The 18739-nt window shown below is 45.1% G+C and overlaps 1 protein-coding gene across 1 annotated transcript in view; it reads left to right on the forward strand.

Annotated features, from left to right (window-relative positions):
- Window positions 1-1500: 1500 nt before the first annotated feature.
- Window positions 1501-18739, forward strand: part of VPS26C (VPS26 endosomal protein sorting factor C) — a 45121-nt gene continuing 27882 nt past the window's right edge. The window contains exon 1 of the mRNA XM_028116512.2: window positions 1501-2007. Within this exon, the coding sequence (XP_027972313.2) occupies window positions 1951-2007 (57 nt within the window). The 5' untranslated portion in view covers window positions 1501-1950. The remainder of the gene's footprint in view (window positions 2008-18739) is intronic.

Consider the following 18739-nt stretch of genomic DNA (forward strand, 5'->3'; position numbering starts at 1 on the left):
TCTCCCACTGAAGTCATGAGATTGGCACTTTGACATAGTCTGATTTTTACTAACTGAAATTGACCAGAAAGTTAGGGGTATGGTCTATGGTGTGGTTAAGGGATGGGATTCAAAAGATTCAAAAGAGCAGTGATTGGAGAAAACTGGACTGTTTCATGTTTGGAAGCCATCACACAGAGAGGGCTCAGAAACTGATTACACTGATAATTGCTGGAATAAAACCTTTTTGCCCTGCACTAGCATTCCATAAAGATTGTGTACAACCTACAAAGATGAGTAAAACATAGCATACCTGACCTCAAGGAACAAGAAATATTCTGTTGTAAACTAAGTATAAAGCACGTTTGCTGAGCAAACAAGTCTAGAATGTGGATCCTTATGTTTCTTTTCCTGCTTCCCTGCATTGTCTACAGAGATTGATATTTTACCAAATGGAAATGATGGGTGAGTCTGATGGAGAGGGATTCATTTCCTGAACTGCAAGTAGACTAGACTGTGATTATTAAATCCCTAATGAATTGTTTTAGAATTACTGAGTTTGGGTTGCAGGAAGACATCCAAGAGAGATTGAAGCCCTGAGGGCAGAGAGGAAGGAGCTGAAACCGGAGACCTGAATATTGCGGAATACCATCTTGTAGCACCCTTCAAAAGCAATTGTAGCTACAGCATCATCACTGTCGTCCTATAAAATGCTTAAATTCTCAAGAGGGAGCCACCGGTGATACTGACTCATGAAATTGTTTTACAGAAAATTTCTAATGTAATCCTAAAAGTGATGCACTCTAAAACAGACATCAGAACTAAGGAATTTAAAAACAAAAAGCACTTCTTCACCGCACTGTCAGTTACCAAAATAACGAAAATTTACCTATCTGCTTATTGCAAAAGTCCTGGTTTAAAACATCTACAAGGAATTTTATTTCAGTCAAAGCAGTGTGTTGCCTAGCACTGTATTGCTGCCCTGCCTGGAGGCAAGTCTCCGCCCAAACCAAGCTAATGTCTTGCGTCTGGTTCAATCGGCTCTGGCCGGGAATGAAAAGGAGACTCGGCAAGTCCGCCCCGGCTCCGAGGTTCTCCCATCCACCGGCCGCCGGGACCCAGGGCCTGCGGGCCGCGCATTCCCGCATTCTGCGCACCGACATGAATATTCAGTACCGCGTTCCAGGGCGCGCGCCGGGGAAGTACCCACAAGCCCCCGCGGCCCCGGGGCTGCGGGGACCCAGCGCCGTGGCTCGGAGCGGGGCGAGGTCACCCGGCGCTCCCCGAGACCTTGGCCCCCGGCCCGGCGGCAGAGGCGGAGGCGGGCCGGCTGGGCCGCCCGCCAATCGGCGCCTTGCGGGCCCGGAGCGCGAGGCCGCGGGAAGGGGGGTTAGCGCCGCAGAGCCGAGGACGCTGGTCCTCAGAGCCCCCGGGAGAGACTGGTGGAGGACTAGAGACGACGAGAGGAGGGAGTGGGGCGGGAACGCAGTCACAAGCTATGACGGCCTTAACGCCAACTCCATAGCGCAGCGCCTGTGCACCGCACAGCCTGACGGGAGCCTCACCTTCCCGGCAGAAGCAGGGCCCGTGCTGCGGGCTCGGCACCGCCCACCACCGCGGGGCACGCTGGGAGAGAGCCGTTTTCTCCCACCCTCCAGTAAACGAGGGAGAGGAGGATATTTCCGGTGGTAAGACCGTCTTTACGGAAAGGGTGGGGCCGGCCTGGTTCCGCCCCTCACGCCCGGCAGGGGCGGGGCGAAGGGTGACAGCTTCTCGGCCTGCGCTAAGGCCCGCCCCAGCACCGGAAGAAGGAAGGCGGGAGAGTCGATCTGGAATGGGGAGCGAGAGCTCCTGAAACGACTGCAGGCGGAGAGGAGAAAGGGGGCGGGGCCCGGCTCGGAGGGGCGGGGCGACCCGCCTTCCCCTCGGGTCACGCGCGTCAGGAAGTCGCGCCCTCAGCCGAGTATCGAAATGGGGACCTCCCTGGACATTAAGATTAAGAGAGCGAACAAGGTTTATCACGCCGGGGTAAGTAGGGTGGGCGGGTCTGCAAGGTCCGTCGTCTGCAGGGCCCCGCGCAGTTCTGGGTGTCCCTGGGCCGGGCAGAGCGCTCCGCCAGGTGGGTCCCCGCCAGGTGTGCCCCGCGCGCGGCCCGCAGCCCTTCGGAGGACCCCGGTGCCCGCCACGTCCTCGGGCGTACGGGCCGAGGGGCCGGCGCCTGAGCTGCAGCTTTTAACCGCTGGCCCTTTGAACATCCGCTCGGCCTTGGGTCCAGAGCTTGAGCTGTCCATTGAGGGCGGAGGAGCTTGGTGTCCACATGCCCCGTTCCCTCACTCCCGACGTGACTGCAGAGGTCTTAATGAATGAAAGGCAGAATTCGCCTTGAAAAAAAAAAATACGTCAGCTCTAACACCATGGAAAAGTTATTCGTTTTTTTACTCTTTGAATGATGTACAGAGGGCATGGCATATTAAAATGCAAGTACAAAAAAATAAAAATCTTGATGACGGCATTAACAAGTTTTGTGCTACTCTCCAATCATTTAACCTCCTCTGGCCTCAGTTTCCTTATTTGCAAAACGCGGATGATGCAAGGTTCCTGTAGCTCAACCCCACTCTGCATCAGAATCAGTCACCCTGGGAATTTTAAAGTATGATTGCCCGGGTCCCACTCCCAAAGATACCATTGTAATGTGCAGCCAGCGCTGAAATCACAGCTAGCTCACACTGGAATAAAATTGAGAGTAGTGGTTGGTCCCATAAATGCAGCGCAGTCTCAAAAGGGATTGAATACCAGGCAGGCAAAGATCATGAACAGATGCTAAACCCTTTTGAGTGCAACACTTCTGGGGAAACCTGATGTTTACACAGACTCAAATGGTCACCTCCCAAATTATTAATTTTAGAGGGAAAAAGCTACCTTCCTAATGGAGGAATCAGATCATCCATCACCAGTCTAGCCACGCTCAACAGTGAGCATGACCTCACTGTCACCACTAATGATACTGCTGACAGTATGTTCTGGCATGATCATAGAGGGTCTGGCCTGATGTGCTGAAAAGGGAACAACTCTTTTATGTAGTATTCCTACCAAAAAGGTTCAACTTAGATCAATTCATAAGGAAACAATCAGGCATTTCCAAATTGAGGAACACTGAAATAATTGGCCTGCATTCTTAAAAAATGTGAATGTCATGAAAAAGGAATTTTTCTAGATTAAAAGAAACTAGAGGGATATGACAACCAAATACAGTGCATAATTTTTGAGAAATAAGTTTGGGTATGGGCTATATATTAAATAATAGCTTTGTATTGAATTTCCCTAGTGTGATATTTGTATTTTGGCCATGCTGTGTAGAATAGTCCACATACTGACGTATTCAGGAGTAAAGTATGACAATAACTGAATTTTGAATAGTCCAACCAGATTGTGTGTGCGTGCACGTGAGAAGAGAGAGAGCAAATAGGGCAAAGTGTTAATAATTGACAACTCTAATTGAAAGCTTTATGAGTCTACTTTATATTCTTTTTTAATAACAGTTTTATTGAGATGTAATTCAGATACCATAGAATTTACCCATTTAAGGTATAGAATTCAGTGGTTTTAATATATTCACAGTTGCTCAAATAATTACCACCATCTAATTTTAGAACATTTTGATCCACCCAAAAAGAAACCTTGTACCAATTAGCAGATATTCCTCATCCTCCTTACCTTTCAGCCCCTGGCAATCAGAGATCTGCTTTCTGTCTCCATGGATTTGCCTATCCTGGAAATTTCATATATATGGCCTTTTGTGACTGGCTTCTTTTGCTTAGCATGTTTTTCAGCATAATGTTCATACCTGTAGCATGTATCAGTTCCTAGTTCCTTTTTATGGCTGAGTAATATTCCATTGTATGGATAGGCCATCTTTTATTTACCCATTCATCTGTTGATGGATATTTATTTGGGTTGAAAAATGAACTTTTCAGCTTTTATGAATAATGCTACTCTGAACATTCTAGTACAAGTTTTTGTGTGAACATATGTTTTCATTTCTCTTGGATATATGCAGAGGAATGGAATTGCTGGATGATATGATACTTTTGTGTTTAACTTTTTTTTTTAAGAGAGCCAGCACATGCATGAGCTGGAGGGGTGGGGCGGGCAAAGGGAGAGAGAGAATCTTAAGCAGGCTCCATGCCCAGCACGGAGCCCAATGAGGGGCTCTGTCTCATGACCCTGAGATCATGACCTGAGCCAAAATCCAGAGTCAGACACTTAACTGACTGAGCCACCCAGGCGCCCCGCTATGTTTAACTTTTTGAAGACCCATCAAACTGTTTTCCAAAGCACCTGTGCTGTTGTACATTCCACCAGCACTGTGTGTAGGCTCCAGTTGCCTTTCTACTTTGTATTCTCTGTTTCTTCTTTGTTAAGAGATTAACTTTTCTGTAGCTTGGATATTCAGAATAAGAGCTGGGGGAGGCAGTGATAGGAGACTATATACATTTTGCTTTAATAATTATTATTTCATCAGAAACTCAACATACTCCATTCATAGATGTTCCAGGTGAGATGTTTTCTGTGGTTTTAAATAATGGTACAAGTAATGAAAAGTACATTGAGAAAAGGTGCAAGAACTGAAGTGGTAAAGTTGACCCAGCCGGAGGGCCTCGTGGTTGGGAGAGAGCTGAAGGTGGTGTCAGCTTTGCTCAACCAGTGCTCGTCCCTTGGTACCATGAATGGGAACAGAATCTGCAGTGGCTGGCTTATGGCCGTGTTTCTTAATCTTGTGTCGGGGGACCTTATATGGCAATTATGAAAGAAAAATCAAGGTAATTTCTCCTGAACAGATGGTTGCTATATGTCATTTAGAAGCCAAAAAAAAAAAAAAAAGTTACTAGACTGAAGTCTAATCAGTCAACAAAAGTTATGTATTTGGACCTATGTGCCTATGGCTCAGGTATTAGACTCTGTCATCTGTGGTTCAGGATAGATGGAATAGGTGGCCAGCGCTGCCCTGGCTGCTTCCTAAGCTCCAGGTGGCAGGACCCTTGCTGGCCAGTTGCTTGGTGGTCTCAGTGCCTGTGAACGGTTTGTGTTGCAAGCATAGTTTGTGCCATGATTGTGCAAGGGGTGCCTCTCTTTTCCCATTCTCCCCACTCTTACTGGCTACAGGTGGAACTAATGCAAGTTTTCGATGTTCTCTGTACATCTTAACAGCATTGGTAAAGTTTCCGTTACTAAGGATTAGACTTCTCAGCGGGCACCTGTAATTGTCATAGTTTGACGTGGCTGCCACCCACGTTAGCCTGATCTTTAGGTCATAAGTGAGTGTCGTTCACGCGAAGCACGTTTGCCTGTGTAGCCACATAAAGCAATCTTCTCGGGACGCCTGGGTAGTTCAGTTGGTTAAGTGTCTGACTCTTGATTTCGGCTCAGGTCATGATCTCAGGGTCCTGGGATGGAGTCCCGCATCGGGCTCTCTGCTCAGCGGGGAGCCTGCTTCTCCCTCTTCCTGCCACTCCCCCTGCTTGTGCTCTCTCTTTCTGAAAAATAGGTAAATAAAATCGTAAAAAAAAAAAAGAGTCTTCTCTTGCACTTAGAGGTGCTTGGGAAGCACTGGCGTAGAGTTGCGTTAGCCAGGCCGCGTCACTCCGTTTTACTAATGAGGAAACTGAGGCCTAAGCGGGTTGTGGAATTTGCCCAAGGCTTCCCAACTCAGACAGCCTGGATTCTAGCTCAGGCCAGACAGCTTTGTGCTTCCAACAATCTGTGATACCGCCTCCTTAAGAGTGGCCATTTTTGTGCAAATGGAAGAATTTATAATGTAGAAATAGTTGTTATCAATTTCCTAGGAGTGCTTTAAATAGCACTGTAATATTTCCATTTAAAAAGCTATGACTTTGGGATGCCTGGGTGGCTCAGTCGGTTAAGCATCTGCCTTTGGCTCAGGTCATGATCCCGGGGTCCTGGGATTGAGTCCCTCATCCGGGCTCCCTGCTCAGCGGGGAGTCTACTGCTCCCCCTGCTTGCGTGCTCTCTCTCTCTCAAATAAATAAATAAAAAAATATGTATTTATTTGTCAGAGAGAGAATGAGAGACAGAGCACGAGAGAAGAGGGTCAGAGGGAGAAGCAGACTCCCTGCTGAGCAGGGAGCCCGATGTGGGACTCGATCCCAGGACTCCAGGATCATGACCTGAGCCGAAGGCAGTCGCTTAACCAACTGAGCCACCCAGGCGCCCCAAATAAATAAATATTTTTAAAAAATTAAAAAATAAAAAAACTATGACTTCTACTCAGAAAATGTACTGATTCTGTTACTATGCTTTTCAGTGTTTTAGTTGTCATGAAAGCATTTGAAAATGGCTTTCATTCTGTGGATACCAGAGAACCTAAGTTATACTTGGGTTTAAAATTGGTGTTTGGGTTTTTTCCTAGGAAAAAAATGCTTATTGACGAAATGATGGACTTGTAAAAAAATCACTGTTGAATCATTTAAAAAATATATAAATGTAATACATGCCATGTGAATGACTTAACATTTTACAAAAGGCTGGAAAGTGAAGAGTAAGTTTTTCCTCCTCTTTCCCCCTTTTCTGTCCCTGGAGGTGTCCGCTGACACTTCGTGTACTATTCCAGGTATTTCCTGTGATGAATGGTGTACGTGTGCATACACACACACACACACACACACACACAAGCGTGTGCGCACGCACGGCTTGTTCTTTCTGCTTAACGGTGTATCTTTATCTTGGACATCTGTCAATCTCATCCTTTTGTAGGTTTTTATTAAATCCAACCAAATTTACTCAGCCAGTTTCTGATGATCTCATGAGGCTTGCAGGTCGTAAAGAGAGACAGGTAAATACATAAACAAAAGGTGATCAAGTGCTCAAATAGGAGCATCTGTGGGATCTGATGAGCACAAAGCAGGGCATCGACATTTTGTGGGGGGAAGATAGGGTCCTCTGGAGCCTCACTGAGGTTGTGATGCTTGCACCTAGTTTTGAAATGTAAGCGCCAGGCTGGGGTCTCCCTCCCACCAGAGACCAGAGACGCACCTGTTCATTCCCAGCAGGAGGAGCAGACCCGGCGGCAGAGTGAACAGTCCGGGCCCAGTAAAAGCTTTTGTTTCCTTTGTTTCCCAGGCTTTTCCAGGCACTTCTAGAATCTCATTTGGCAGCAGTTTTTTAAAGGGATTTCACTTTATCATCTTTCCAGATATTTATTCTCTTTTCCTTGAATTTATTCGGCTCTTTTCCTGTACTTCTGTTTTACCTTCCTAAGTTGGCTGTTCAACTTCTTAAATTGTAGCCTCCTCTTTTTTTTTTTTAAGATTTTATTTATTTATTTATTTATTTGACAGAGAGAGATAGCGAGAGAGGGAACACAAGCAGGGGGAGTAGGAGAGGGAGAAACGGGCTTCCCGGCGAGCAGGGAGCCCAATGTGGAGCTCAATTCCGGGACCTTGGGATCATGACCTGAGCCGAAAGCAGATACTTAACGACTGAGCCACCCAGGCGCCCCTGTAGCCTCTTAAAAATGCAGACATTTCCCTCTAAGGACTGCTTTAGCTGCATCCCGCCGGTCTTTTGTTTCTAGTGGGTTGGCTGGAGTTTCTGTAAAGCAGACACCCCTGTAACCCCACCCAGCTCCTGCCAGAGAGGGACAAGGCCAGGAGCGCCAGGGAGATGGGAAGAAGTAGAACTGCTCTGCCCATGAGCTGTCTGAAGTCGCTGCTCCAAAGGACCCTGCTGAGGCCGCCTGGTGCAGCAACCTCACGCTCTGTGGACGTGGGAAGACCCCAAAATAATGCTCTACTTCCCTGTCTCATGAGATGTGACTTGTGGCAATTTTATAATTGTACTAAAATGTCTTCCAATTTCCATTATGGCTTTTTGTTTGACACCTGAATTGTTTAGAAGTGTGTGTTTTCATTTCCGTTATAAAAACAACTCTCGGGCGCCTGGGTGGCTCAGGTTAAGCCACTGACTCTTGATTTCAGCTCAGGTCATGATCTCAGGGTCGTGGGATCGAACTCCACATCAGGCTCCCTGCTCAGCGGGGAGCCTGCTTCTCCCTCTCCCTTTGCCCCTCCTGCAGCTTGTCACTCACTCTCTTGTGTGCACACTCTCTCTCTCTCAAATAAATAAATCTTAAAAACAACTCTCATAGACTTACAATAATGCTTACATTTAAATTTAAATTTTAGAAAATTCCTTATGAGAAGAGTACCTTGAACAGGAATGTGAGGTCACAGTGGAGCAGAGAAATGTCGGGTCCAGTGGTCAGGAGAAGACTTAATATCACGGAAAGTTTTCAGTAATTTGGTGGTAACCTGTAATACGTTAGCAACACATTTTATATATTCTTCTGTCATTGCACTGATTAAACTTGTAATTAATATGTTCTTTGAGTGTGCCTAACTAAAATACTGTTTTGTTTATATTTATATACCTAGGCCTATCAGTACCTGCCCACTCAGTAGGCACTCAAAAACTTTATTAAATGATAGTTGAAGCCTTAAAACATTTAAACAAAATTCATAAAGCTAATAGTTTTATAAATGCATTGATCAGAAAGGGAAAGCTAGGTCTTATAGGTATAGTATAGATTTTCCTTTGTAATTACAAATAATATTTTAGGCATAAATTCCAGACAGGTGTTGGTAAGATTCTTATTTTGGCATAGCCCCAGAGCTACACACGAACCCCCCATTACTTGTATTTGCTCTAGGACAATCATTTTTAAGAGAATGATTCAGATAAATATGGGAATGGGGACTTCCAAATTCCTGTCAGTGTGATTCTCTTCAAATTCAGATATAGAAAATAATAGAAAACTGTCCAAAATTTGTTTCCTGGCGTCTTCACAATTTACACAGTTCAGAGTAAATAGACCTTCCTCAGAGCTTGAAGCATCCTTGCCATTCCACTCTGAGAGTCCTTCTCATTGAGTCCAGAAACTTGACTTGTGTTTCCAAAGCCCCATGTATGGTACAAGATCATCAAAAAAAAAATTCCCTAATTCCATATTTCTAGTGCATGTTCTAATATCCCATGAGAGCACTTAACTAATACTGTTTTATAATAACATACTAGTATGGCCCTTTCCAACTCACTCACAGACTGCTTTAGCCCCCACTAACACTGAAGAATCCCCCCCTTCATTTTATGGTTCAGAAGACTGAGGATCAGAGAACTCACTGACATGCCAAGGGCACTGAGAAGAATAAATCTTTGAAATCACACTTCTGTATGCCTTCTCCAGGTCTTAATTTTTGTCATCTGGAGGATGGAGCTGATACCTAATGAAAGGTTTTGTTGTGAGATTAAATGAGATAATGTTTTAAGACATTTGATTGTAGTTAGCAGGGGCTCAGATGGTGAGTGTTGGTATCGGTGTGCTTTTCGGTAATGTCTATTCACTCAGAATTGCTGTGTCTGCCATGATGTGGATCCGGAAGTTAGTACACTGTCCAAGTAAGTGCCTATCAGATGCTTCTCAGATCGTCGGATGTCTGTCCACGGTGGCCTTGGAGGAAGGAGGGCCAGTGCCCTGGGAACCCCGATAGGGAGCACCAGCGGGTTTGGTCACTGGGAGCCGAGTGTGGTTTGGGTGTGCCTGTATGCTTCTTGCATGGTGCAGGAGAGGTGTTCCTGATCAAAAAAGTTTGACTCAACTGCATCATAAAGTATGTTATGTTTTCAGTGGACCAGAGGAGCTTATTGATTGAAAGAACCCTGCAGTAAATCTTTTTGTAATATAAATATGATTCATTTGTTTTTACAGATTCAGAATGTTTTACATTCTAAAATCCTGGCACATGTACTCATGAAAGTGACACTGTTAAATATCGTGTTTGTGAAAACCATAAATAAGAGCTTTGCTATCCAGTGTAACCAGGTTATAGTGATAAGGAATCTGTGCACAGTGGGCTGGTTACGGTTCCCACAAGAACCTCTAGATTTCCATTTTGGCTTATTTAGCTTGCATGTAATTTCCTGTTGAAAAATTAAATAGGAGGGCCGCCTGGGTGGCTCAGTTGGTTAAGCATCTGCCTTCAGCTCAGGTCACGATCTCAGGGTCCTGGAATTGAGCCCCACGTGGGGCTCCCTACTCAGTGGAGAGTCTGTTTATCCCTCTCCCACTGCCCCTCCCCCCACTTGTGTTCCCCCCTCTCTCTCTTAAGTAAATAAAATCTTTTAAAAAATTAAAGAGGAAAAATCCTATATGTAACAGTTCATTATTATGAAGAAAAATTGCAAAACCAGAGTGGTATGGAAAAAAAGCGTAACTATTGTGCTTTGTACTGTTGGATTCTTGATACATGAATGGTCAGTCCGGTGAATGCTGTTGCAAAGTGCTTAGGGTACAAAAATGAGCCAGGAGGGATCCCAAGATAATTTGGGGGAGCTATGAACCTTTTAGGAATCGCTGTCATCTTAACTTTGAGTGGGCCTCTTCTCTCTTGAATAATTGAACGCTCCTGAAAAGGCCTGTCTCCGAAATCATAACCTCACCCTGATGCAATGCAAGAGAGTCATTTTCAGAATTATCCAAGCCTGTTTGAAAACTGGGTGCTGTAAAATGAATCATGTAGTTCTCCGTTTGGTGTTTGTGACAGCACGTTTTGTACCGGCCTGAGCATTAGTAAAGCTTGTCTGACCGCTGTGGGCATGTGGGTTGCTAGACTCTGCAGCAGAGGGACCCTTGACTCCCAGCAGGCTGCTCTGACTCCAGCAGGGTGGTTGGGTTTCCTCTGCCTTCCTCTTGATGCTAGTCCCGTGTGGACCTCCCGACCTTGCAACATCCTGGCTCTGCCGGTGGAGCCAGCCACACCCTCAGCCTGCATCTTTGCATCTTTGCCCTGGCCTGCTTCCAGCGGGTGATTGTCCCCCAGCGCTGACCTCCTAGCAGTGCTGGTCACAGTCTGGGGAGCCAGTGGCACGGGCAGGTTTCGGGGAGATGGCGCCTCTCTTCTCCTCTTGTTCCCCCTCTTGACTCCTCCTCTACTACTGCCCCAACCTGAGTTGGCAGAGCCCCGCTGGTCTGTCCTACGCACTTGCAGTCGTGCTAACCCTCCTCCAGATGGTCCCTGCTCTGCCTCCCTTAGCTCGCCCGCTCCTGGTTCTCCTCCTGTGAATGGGGCGTCACTCACTGCCTCAGCTTTGGGCCACGCTGACCTGACTGCTTGGCCGTCCCTTCGCCCTGTCCTTGGCCCCTCCTGCCTCCATTGCTCTTCCTGCACTTGTGCTCACCCTGCTTGTTCTCCGCCCTCTTAGCACAGGCCTGTTCTGGAAAAGTTGCGATTTGAAGTCAGTTTTCCATTTGCTTTCCACTTTCGTGTCGGCTACACTTTGGGAGTTTTTAACCCCCTAACTCTGAATATCTCTTGTTCTCACTCAATGTTCTTTTTCATCAAGTAGTCGTGATATATAAATGGAATTCTTTCAGTAAACAGGTCTATGACCTCACCTCCACCCCTGCTTTGTTTTCTTGGCTTCAACTTTTGTTCAGAAAACAGTCATTTGTTGGGCGCCTGGGTGGCTCAGATGGTTAAGCGTCTGCCTTCGGCTCAGGTCATGATCCCAGGGTCCAGGGATCGACTTGGGAGCCTGCTTCTCCCTCTGCCTCTCTCTCTCTCTTTCTCTCTGTCTTTCATGAATAAATAAATAAAATCTTTAAAAAAAAGAAAAAAGAAAACAGTCACTTGTGAGCCATTGGGCAGGTGGGCTGACCTGTTTCCCCTCCCCGTGAGCAGATGAAGACGTGGAAGTTCCAGAAGAGCATTCTTAACAAATCAGCAACCGAGAGTATCATGCCAACAAGAAAAGCACAGTGTTCTGAAGCTCAGAAATAAACCATCTGGATGGAGAGGTTAAGGAGCCATCAGTTAGCATAGTGGCTTGCTTCAGAGCCACCAGGATTCCCACATGTGGTTGGAGATCCAGGGTGTTGGGCTCTCTGGTGTGTTGGGCACTGCTGCTCTCTGACTGTGGGGTTCTGGGTCCTTTCAGATGCTTTCCGTACAAACACAAACAGGTAAAGGGCCAACTTTTGTAAAAATACTTTCGTGAAGTGAAGAATGCCTATCAATTTCAGTTATTGTCTTCTACCTGAACACAAGACTTTCTGGACACATTTATATGGTGAGCAACTCTTTTTTTTTTTTTAATTTTTTATTGTTATGTTAATCACCATACATTACATCATTAGTTTTGGATGTAGTGTTCCATGATTCATTGTTTGTGCATAACACCCAGTGCTCCACGCAGAACATGCCCTCTTTAATACCCATCACCAGGCTAACCCATCCCCCCACCCCCCTCCCCTCTAGAACCCTCAGTTTGTTTTTCAGAATCCATTGTCTCTCATGGTTCGTCTCCCCCTCCAATTCCCCCCCTTCATTCTTCCCCTCCTGCTATCTTCTTCTTTTTTTTTTCTTAACATATATTGCATTATTTGTTTCAGAGGTACAGATCTGTGATTCAGCAGTCTTGCACAATTCACAGCACTCGCCATAGCACATACCCTCCCCAATGTCTATCACCCAGCCACCCCATCCCTCCCACCCCCCACCACTCCAGCAACCCTCAGTTTGTTTCCTGAGATTAAGAATTCCTCATATCAGTGAGGTCATATGATACATGTCTTTCTCTGTTTGACTTACTTCACTCAGCATAACACCCTCCAGTTCCATCCATGTCGTTGCAAATGGCAAGATCTCATTCCTTTTGATGGCTGCATAATATTCCATTGTGTATATATACCACATCTTCTTTATCCATTCCTCTGTCGATGGACATCTTGGCTCTTTCCACAGTTTGGCTATTGTGGTCATTGCTGCTATAAACATCGGGGTGCACGTACCCCTTCGGATCCCTACATTTGTATCTTTGGGGTAAATACCCAGTAGTGCAATTGCTGGATTGTATGGTAGCTCTATTTTCAACTGTTTGAGGAACCTCCATACCGTTTTCCAGAGTGGTTGCACCAGCTTGCATTCCCACCAACAGTGTAGGAGGGTTCCCCTTTCTCCGCATCCCCGCCAACATCTGTCGTTTCCTGACTTGTTAATTTTAGCCATTCTGACTGGTGTGAGCTGGTATCTCATTGAGGTTTTGATTTGGACTTCCCTGATGCCGAGCGATGTGGAGCATTTTTTCATGTGTCTTTTGGCCATTTGGATGTCTTTGGAAAAATGTCTGTTCATGTCTTCTGCCCATTTCTTGATTGGATTATTTATTCTTTGGGTGTTGAGTTTGATAAGTTCTTTATAGATTTTGGATACTAGCCCTTTATCAGATATGTCATTTGCAAAATTTTCTCCCATTCTGTTGGTTGTCTTTTGGTTTTGTAGACTGTTTCTTTTGCTGTGCAAAAGCTTTTTATCTTGATGAAATCCCAATAGTTCATTTTTGCCCTTGCTTCTCTTGTCTTTGGCGATGTTTCTAGGAAGAAGTTGCTGCGACTGAGGTCAAAGAGGTTGCTGCCTGTGTTCTCCTTTAGGATTTTGATGGACTCCTGTCTCACGTTTAGGTCTTTCAACCATTTGGAGTCTATTTTTGGGTGTGGTGTAAGGAAGTGGTCCAGTTTCATTCTTTTGCATGTGGCTGTCCAATTTTCCCAACATATATGGTGAGCAACTCTTAAAAAGACTGTCCGGGTGTTTTGTTATCTGTATTGAAGAGAAAGTCTACTTTCTCACTGACAGGTAGAAGAACATTCAGGCTCAGAGCAATGTACCTTTCTCTAGGTGATGGAAAATGTATATTACCTTTCATCTCGAAAACTAAAGTGAGTTTATAAACAGCTCAAGAAGATGAACAACATTGTTTAGGATGAAGATTTAAAAAAAAAAAAAACTAAAGCAATGAAACTTTTTATTAAATGAAATCTTATATAGAATTCTAATATATTAGGGTGCCTGGGTGGCTCAGTCGTTAAGCGTCTGCCTTCGGCTCAGGTCATGATCCCAGGGTCCTGGGATCAAGTCCCACATCGGGCTCCCTGCTCAGTAGGAAGCCTGCTTCTCCCTCTCCCACTCCACCTGCTTGTGTTCCTGTTCTTGCTGTCTCTCTCTGTCAAATAAATAAATAAAATCTTTAAAAAAAATTTAGAATTCTAATATATCAATTTCTATATGTGTTAAAATAGTCTGTCTTATAACCATATAAAATCAGAGCTTTTCCATTTGAAGCAATTCCCACCCTGCCTTCCCCGACTCATCCTCAAATCCCAAAGTGTCTGCACGGGCCTGGGGCCCAGTGGCTCACAGTTTGAAAAGTATTGGTTGTACGATGTAGTGACCGGCCAGAGCCAACAAGGTTGAAGTTCTTCATACCATCCCATTTTATTTTGTCTTATGCCAAAACTGAAAAAGTTCTCTTAACTTTCAGATACAATGCAGTGCAGGCAACCAAGCTGACAACACTTTGCTTTTATTCACTGGAGAATTTAAATCAGAAAAGATAGCCCCCTACTCCACACAGATTACCCACTCCACACAGAACCCACATTGTTCGTTCATCTTCTACCAGTTTCCTCCTTGACAACCTGCTCACCTGGGGTTCTTGGGCCGGGAGTCCCAGCAGAAGCTGGTGGGGTCTGACCACCCTCACTTTTGGTCTCCTTGTCCTGGGAAGGGCAATGTGAGATTGTCGGTAGCCCTTGATTCTTGCTAGGAACCTGTACCTGATCATGCTTTTCTGATCCCAGATGCTGATGCTCAGAAAGAGTGTGCCTCTGAGAAACCGAGGGCTTACACCAGCTGTCCTCCTGGCTATTGGGCAGGATCTCCTGGTGTGTGACATTGGCACGTGTGCTTCCTAATGATGGCTGGGTTCCATTCATCCTCACCACCCTGTCCTCTGTGCTAACATTCTTCTCTATGCTTATGGTTTTCTGTCACACACCTGGCATGATGGCAGCCAAAAATTGGTCTGCCCTTTGTTTTATCAGAAAAGATCATTTAAGGGCGCCTGGGTGGCTCAGTTAAGTGTCTGCCTTCAGCTCAGGTCATGATCCCAGGGTCCTGGGATTGAGTCCCTCATCGGGCTCCCTGCTCAGCGGGGAGTCTGCTTTTCCTTCTCCCTCTGCCCCTCCCCCCGCTCATGCTCTCTCTCTCTCTCTCTCAAATAAAATCTTAAAAGAAAAGAAAAGAAAAGAAAAGGTCTTTTAAGACCATTACTCTAAAACCCAAATCACCATCTTTGGGAAAGGAACAGGAGTCCCATCAAAGAAAAGGGATAAAAGGGCAGAAATTCCTCTCTTCAGTAATAATCAGGAAAAAAAACCCACCTTTTTTTAATTTAAAACAGCTCTAGTAGTGTTCATTTGATCATACTTTTCAGATTCGTTCTGTAAATTTAAAAAATGTGCATGTTTTCACTTGTTAAGAAAATTCAAGTAATCGGAAGGAGTATCAGATGGAAAGTAACATTCCCCGTCCCCCTCCTTCACTGCTCCATAAACACACTCGAGAATTGGCACTTGACATTCCCAGCCTCCCACAGCGTGGTCCTGGGGTCGCCATGGTCAGGGTGTCCGCCATGCCATGGGCATGGCGCCCGGGCGCCACTGGGCCACGGGGAGCAGAGGCTGCTGCCGCCATCCTGTCGGGCCGTGCACTCTCTCGTCCCCCTCCTGCCTGTCAGCAGCCCTGTGGGCTGTGCTCCACCCACCTCTGGCCCTCTCCTCCTGGGTCCAGGCTCTGCCTTGGACTTGATCTACTGTTCTCTTTCATACGTTAGTTCACTCTGCCCGGGGTGCACTTTGGTGGCTGTAGGAGCTGTTCATTATGTAAGTGGGTCGGCTATAACTCCCTGTATTCCACGGCCATTACTTTGGCATATAATTAGGGCAGCTCCCAGCCTCCTGTAATCGGAGCTCACCGAAACTCCTGGTTTATAGTCCCCAGTCTTTACGTTCACTTATGCCAGTAGTTCAAACAAATGTCAGTGCTCCAAACTTTCCATGAGTTTTATGGTTATTGAAATCTAAAATCCAGTAATCTCCGTTAACTCACAGTTTTGCTAATATGTAGTATCCAACCGCTGAAAGCACACAGCTAATGGAACAGGATTCTAATGGAACACTCCTGCACGAAAGACTCCATATTTACTTTTAAAAGTTTTACTTTTTGTGACTAGGACTGGCAATCTTATTTTGCCCCTTTGAAACTTTTACTCAGGGGCTCAGATTTCTTTTCCAGACTCTCAAGAAAGTTTCAGAACTGGAAATTTCAGAGACATCCACATTGGACAATTGCCGCAAGTTTTGTCAGCCCGTTTTACTTAGTATTTACACCTGTACTAATACGGTAGCATACCTAGGAAAACCTGCTGTCTCCCAGCAGAGTAGAACAGCATCAGAATGCAGTAGTGAAATGTGAGCCCCTAGGGGCGCCTGAGGGGCTCAGGCGGTTAAGCATCCAACTCTTGGTTTCAGCTCAGGTCATGATCTCAGGGTTGTGAGATTGAGCCCCCTGTTGGGCTCCATGCTCAGCGCAGAGCCTGCTTGGGCTTCTCTCTCTCTCTATCTGCCCCTGCACCCCTCGCACTTTCTCTCTCCTCCACCCAAAAAAATAAAAACAATAAATGAATGAATGAATGAATAAATCGAAAGTAAGCCCCTGAGAGCAAGGGCTTTGTCTCTTTTGTCCCCTTGCCCTGTCCCTAGTACCTGGAACAGTATTGATATTTCTGCTGTTTTGGCGGTATGTGTACGTAAGCCAAACAAAATTAGTATCTCAGTATTTTGTTGCAGTTCTCTTGCTAGTGACCTGATTGATTTTCATAGATTTTTACTTAAATATTAACCACTTTCAGACTGTGACCCTGTTGTCAAGAAAGTAGAATGACTGTATTTCCTTCTATACTTGATTATCTCTGTGGCTTTCTTAACTGAGACCATCACATACAATACATTACTCTCCAGTGTAGAGTTCTTTTGAGACCATAACCACCACCACAATCCAGATGTGGAACAGTTCGGGCCCTCCCCGAAATCCCCTGTGTCCTCTATAGTCCCCTTTTCTTCCCTCACCGCCCCCCCAACCACTGGCAAGTTCCAATCCACTTTCAGTCCCTCTGGTTGCCCATTTCCAGAATATCTTGTAAGTGGCGTAAGTGTGATTACATGATAGGTAGCCTTTTGAATCTGGCCTTACGCATAGCATAATGCCTTTGAGACTCATTCAAATTGTTGTGCGTATCAGTGGTTTGTTCCGTTCTGTTGCTGAGTTGTCTCCCCTGGGTATGGATGTACTGCTGTGTTCAGCCATGCGCCTGTTGGAGGACATTCGGGTGATTTGGAATAAAGCTACTAGAAACATTTGGGTACAGATTTTTGTGTGGACATAATCTTTCATTTCACTTGAGTAAAATTTAGGAATAGAATTGTTGAGTAGCATTATGGGTTTTAATGACAGATTGGAGATGATGCAGTCTCTTCAAAATTCTTTCTAGAACTTCGGTAAACACCACATAATATTGGTCATTACTGACTATGTGGAGAAATATTTGGTAATCATTTGTTCTCTTTTTCAAACAAGACGGAAAACAGTGGTGATACAGAATTGTGGATGTGGGAGTACCTAACAAGTTGAAATCTCTCTAATGTTTCTGATTTCTGTTTTCCAACCAAAATAGGTCTCTGAGTGCTACTAAGAAAGACTAGTGTTTCAACAATTGTCTTAGCAATTAATCGTTTGACTTGTGTTTGCCCACCCAGCTCACTGATTTACCCTGTGATTTTGTTGTGCATTTGATTCTCTGTGGGTAAATGAAGGGACAGCCCACTACTGGTGTACCAGATCTCCAGACCAGATGTAGTGGGAGAATCCCAGGTGATTCTGAGTACTGCCGCAGTGTTAGGAAGGCGGGATGAGTTTGGGTACTTGGAGGCCTCTTGAGAACAATGATGGCTCCTCTTGGTGCTGGGACCATCAGAAAGGAAAGATATTGGAGAGAGAAGGGCTGAGGCATTAGATAAGAGGCTTTTGCTTCTCTGGCAGTTGTGTTCAAGTTCAAAGCAAGAGATAATCTCCAGAAATGTGACTTTCTAGCACACAGTCTTTAGATCTTTTCCCAAGGCGAGCAGTATGCCCTTGGGTTATCAGAATTTAAAGAGCTTAGATCTTTGTACATTTAGGTCCAGAGGCCACCCATTCTGGGACTGATCTTACTTTAAAATTGATTTATTATTAATTATGTTAATAGTTAACTCGCATGGTTTAAATTCATGAGTTTCAAGATGGACCCATCTTCCCCTCACCATCCATCAAGGTCCTCTCGATGGGGTAACCAAAAGCTATCAATTTCTTGTGATTCCTGCCAAAGATATTTTATGCATATATAAGTAAATATGTACAAATGGCAACAATGTTTTTTCACAGTGATGCAATATACAGCCTTAAAAAAAAAAAAAGAACATGTGTATACTAATGTGAATGATCATCAGGATATCATTCAAGGGAAAAACCACCATTTTCCTATTGTTGGAATTTAGGTTATTACAGTCTTGTTATTACAAACAGCATTGCCCTGAATAACCATGTTCATAAGTCATTTCACCTGTACCAGTATATCTGAGGAAAATTCCTAAAATGGAATTGCTGGGCCTAGGTGTTTGTAAAATGTCTTTGGTATTGCCAGATGTTCTTTATGAGGTCATGGTATTTCAGACTCCCGCCAGAAACATCTGAGAGTACCCATTGCCGCCTCCCCTAACACAATATCCTCAAATAGTGTGGTCTTGGTAATCTGT

This window comes from Eumetopias jubatus, unplaced genomic scaffold, assembly GCF_037043125.1.
Source record: "Eumetopias jubatus isolate StellerSeaLion01/CBP00866 unplaced genomic scaffold, mEumJub1_p1.0 scaffold_1, whole genome shotgun sequence".
Taxonomy (NCBI): domain Eukaryota; kingdom Metazoa; phylum Chordata; class Mammalia; order Carnivora; family Otariidae; genus Eumetopias; species Eumetopias jubatus.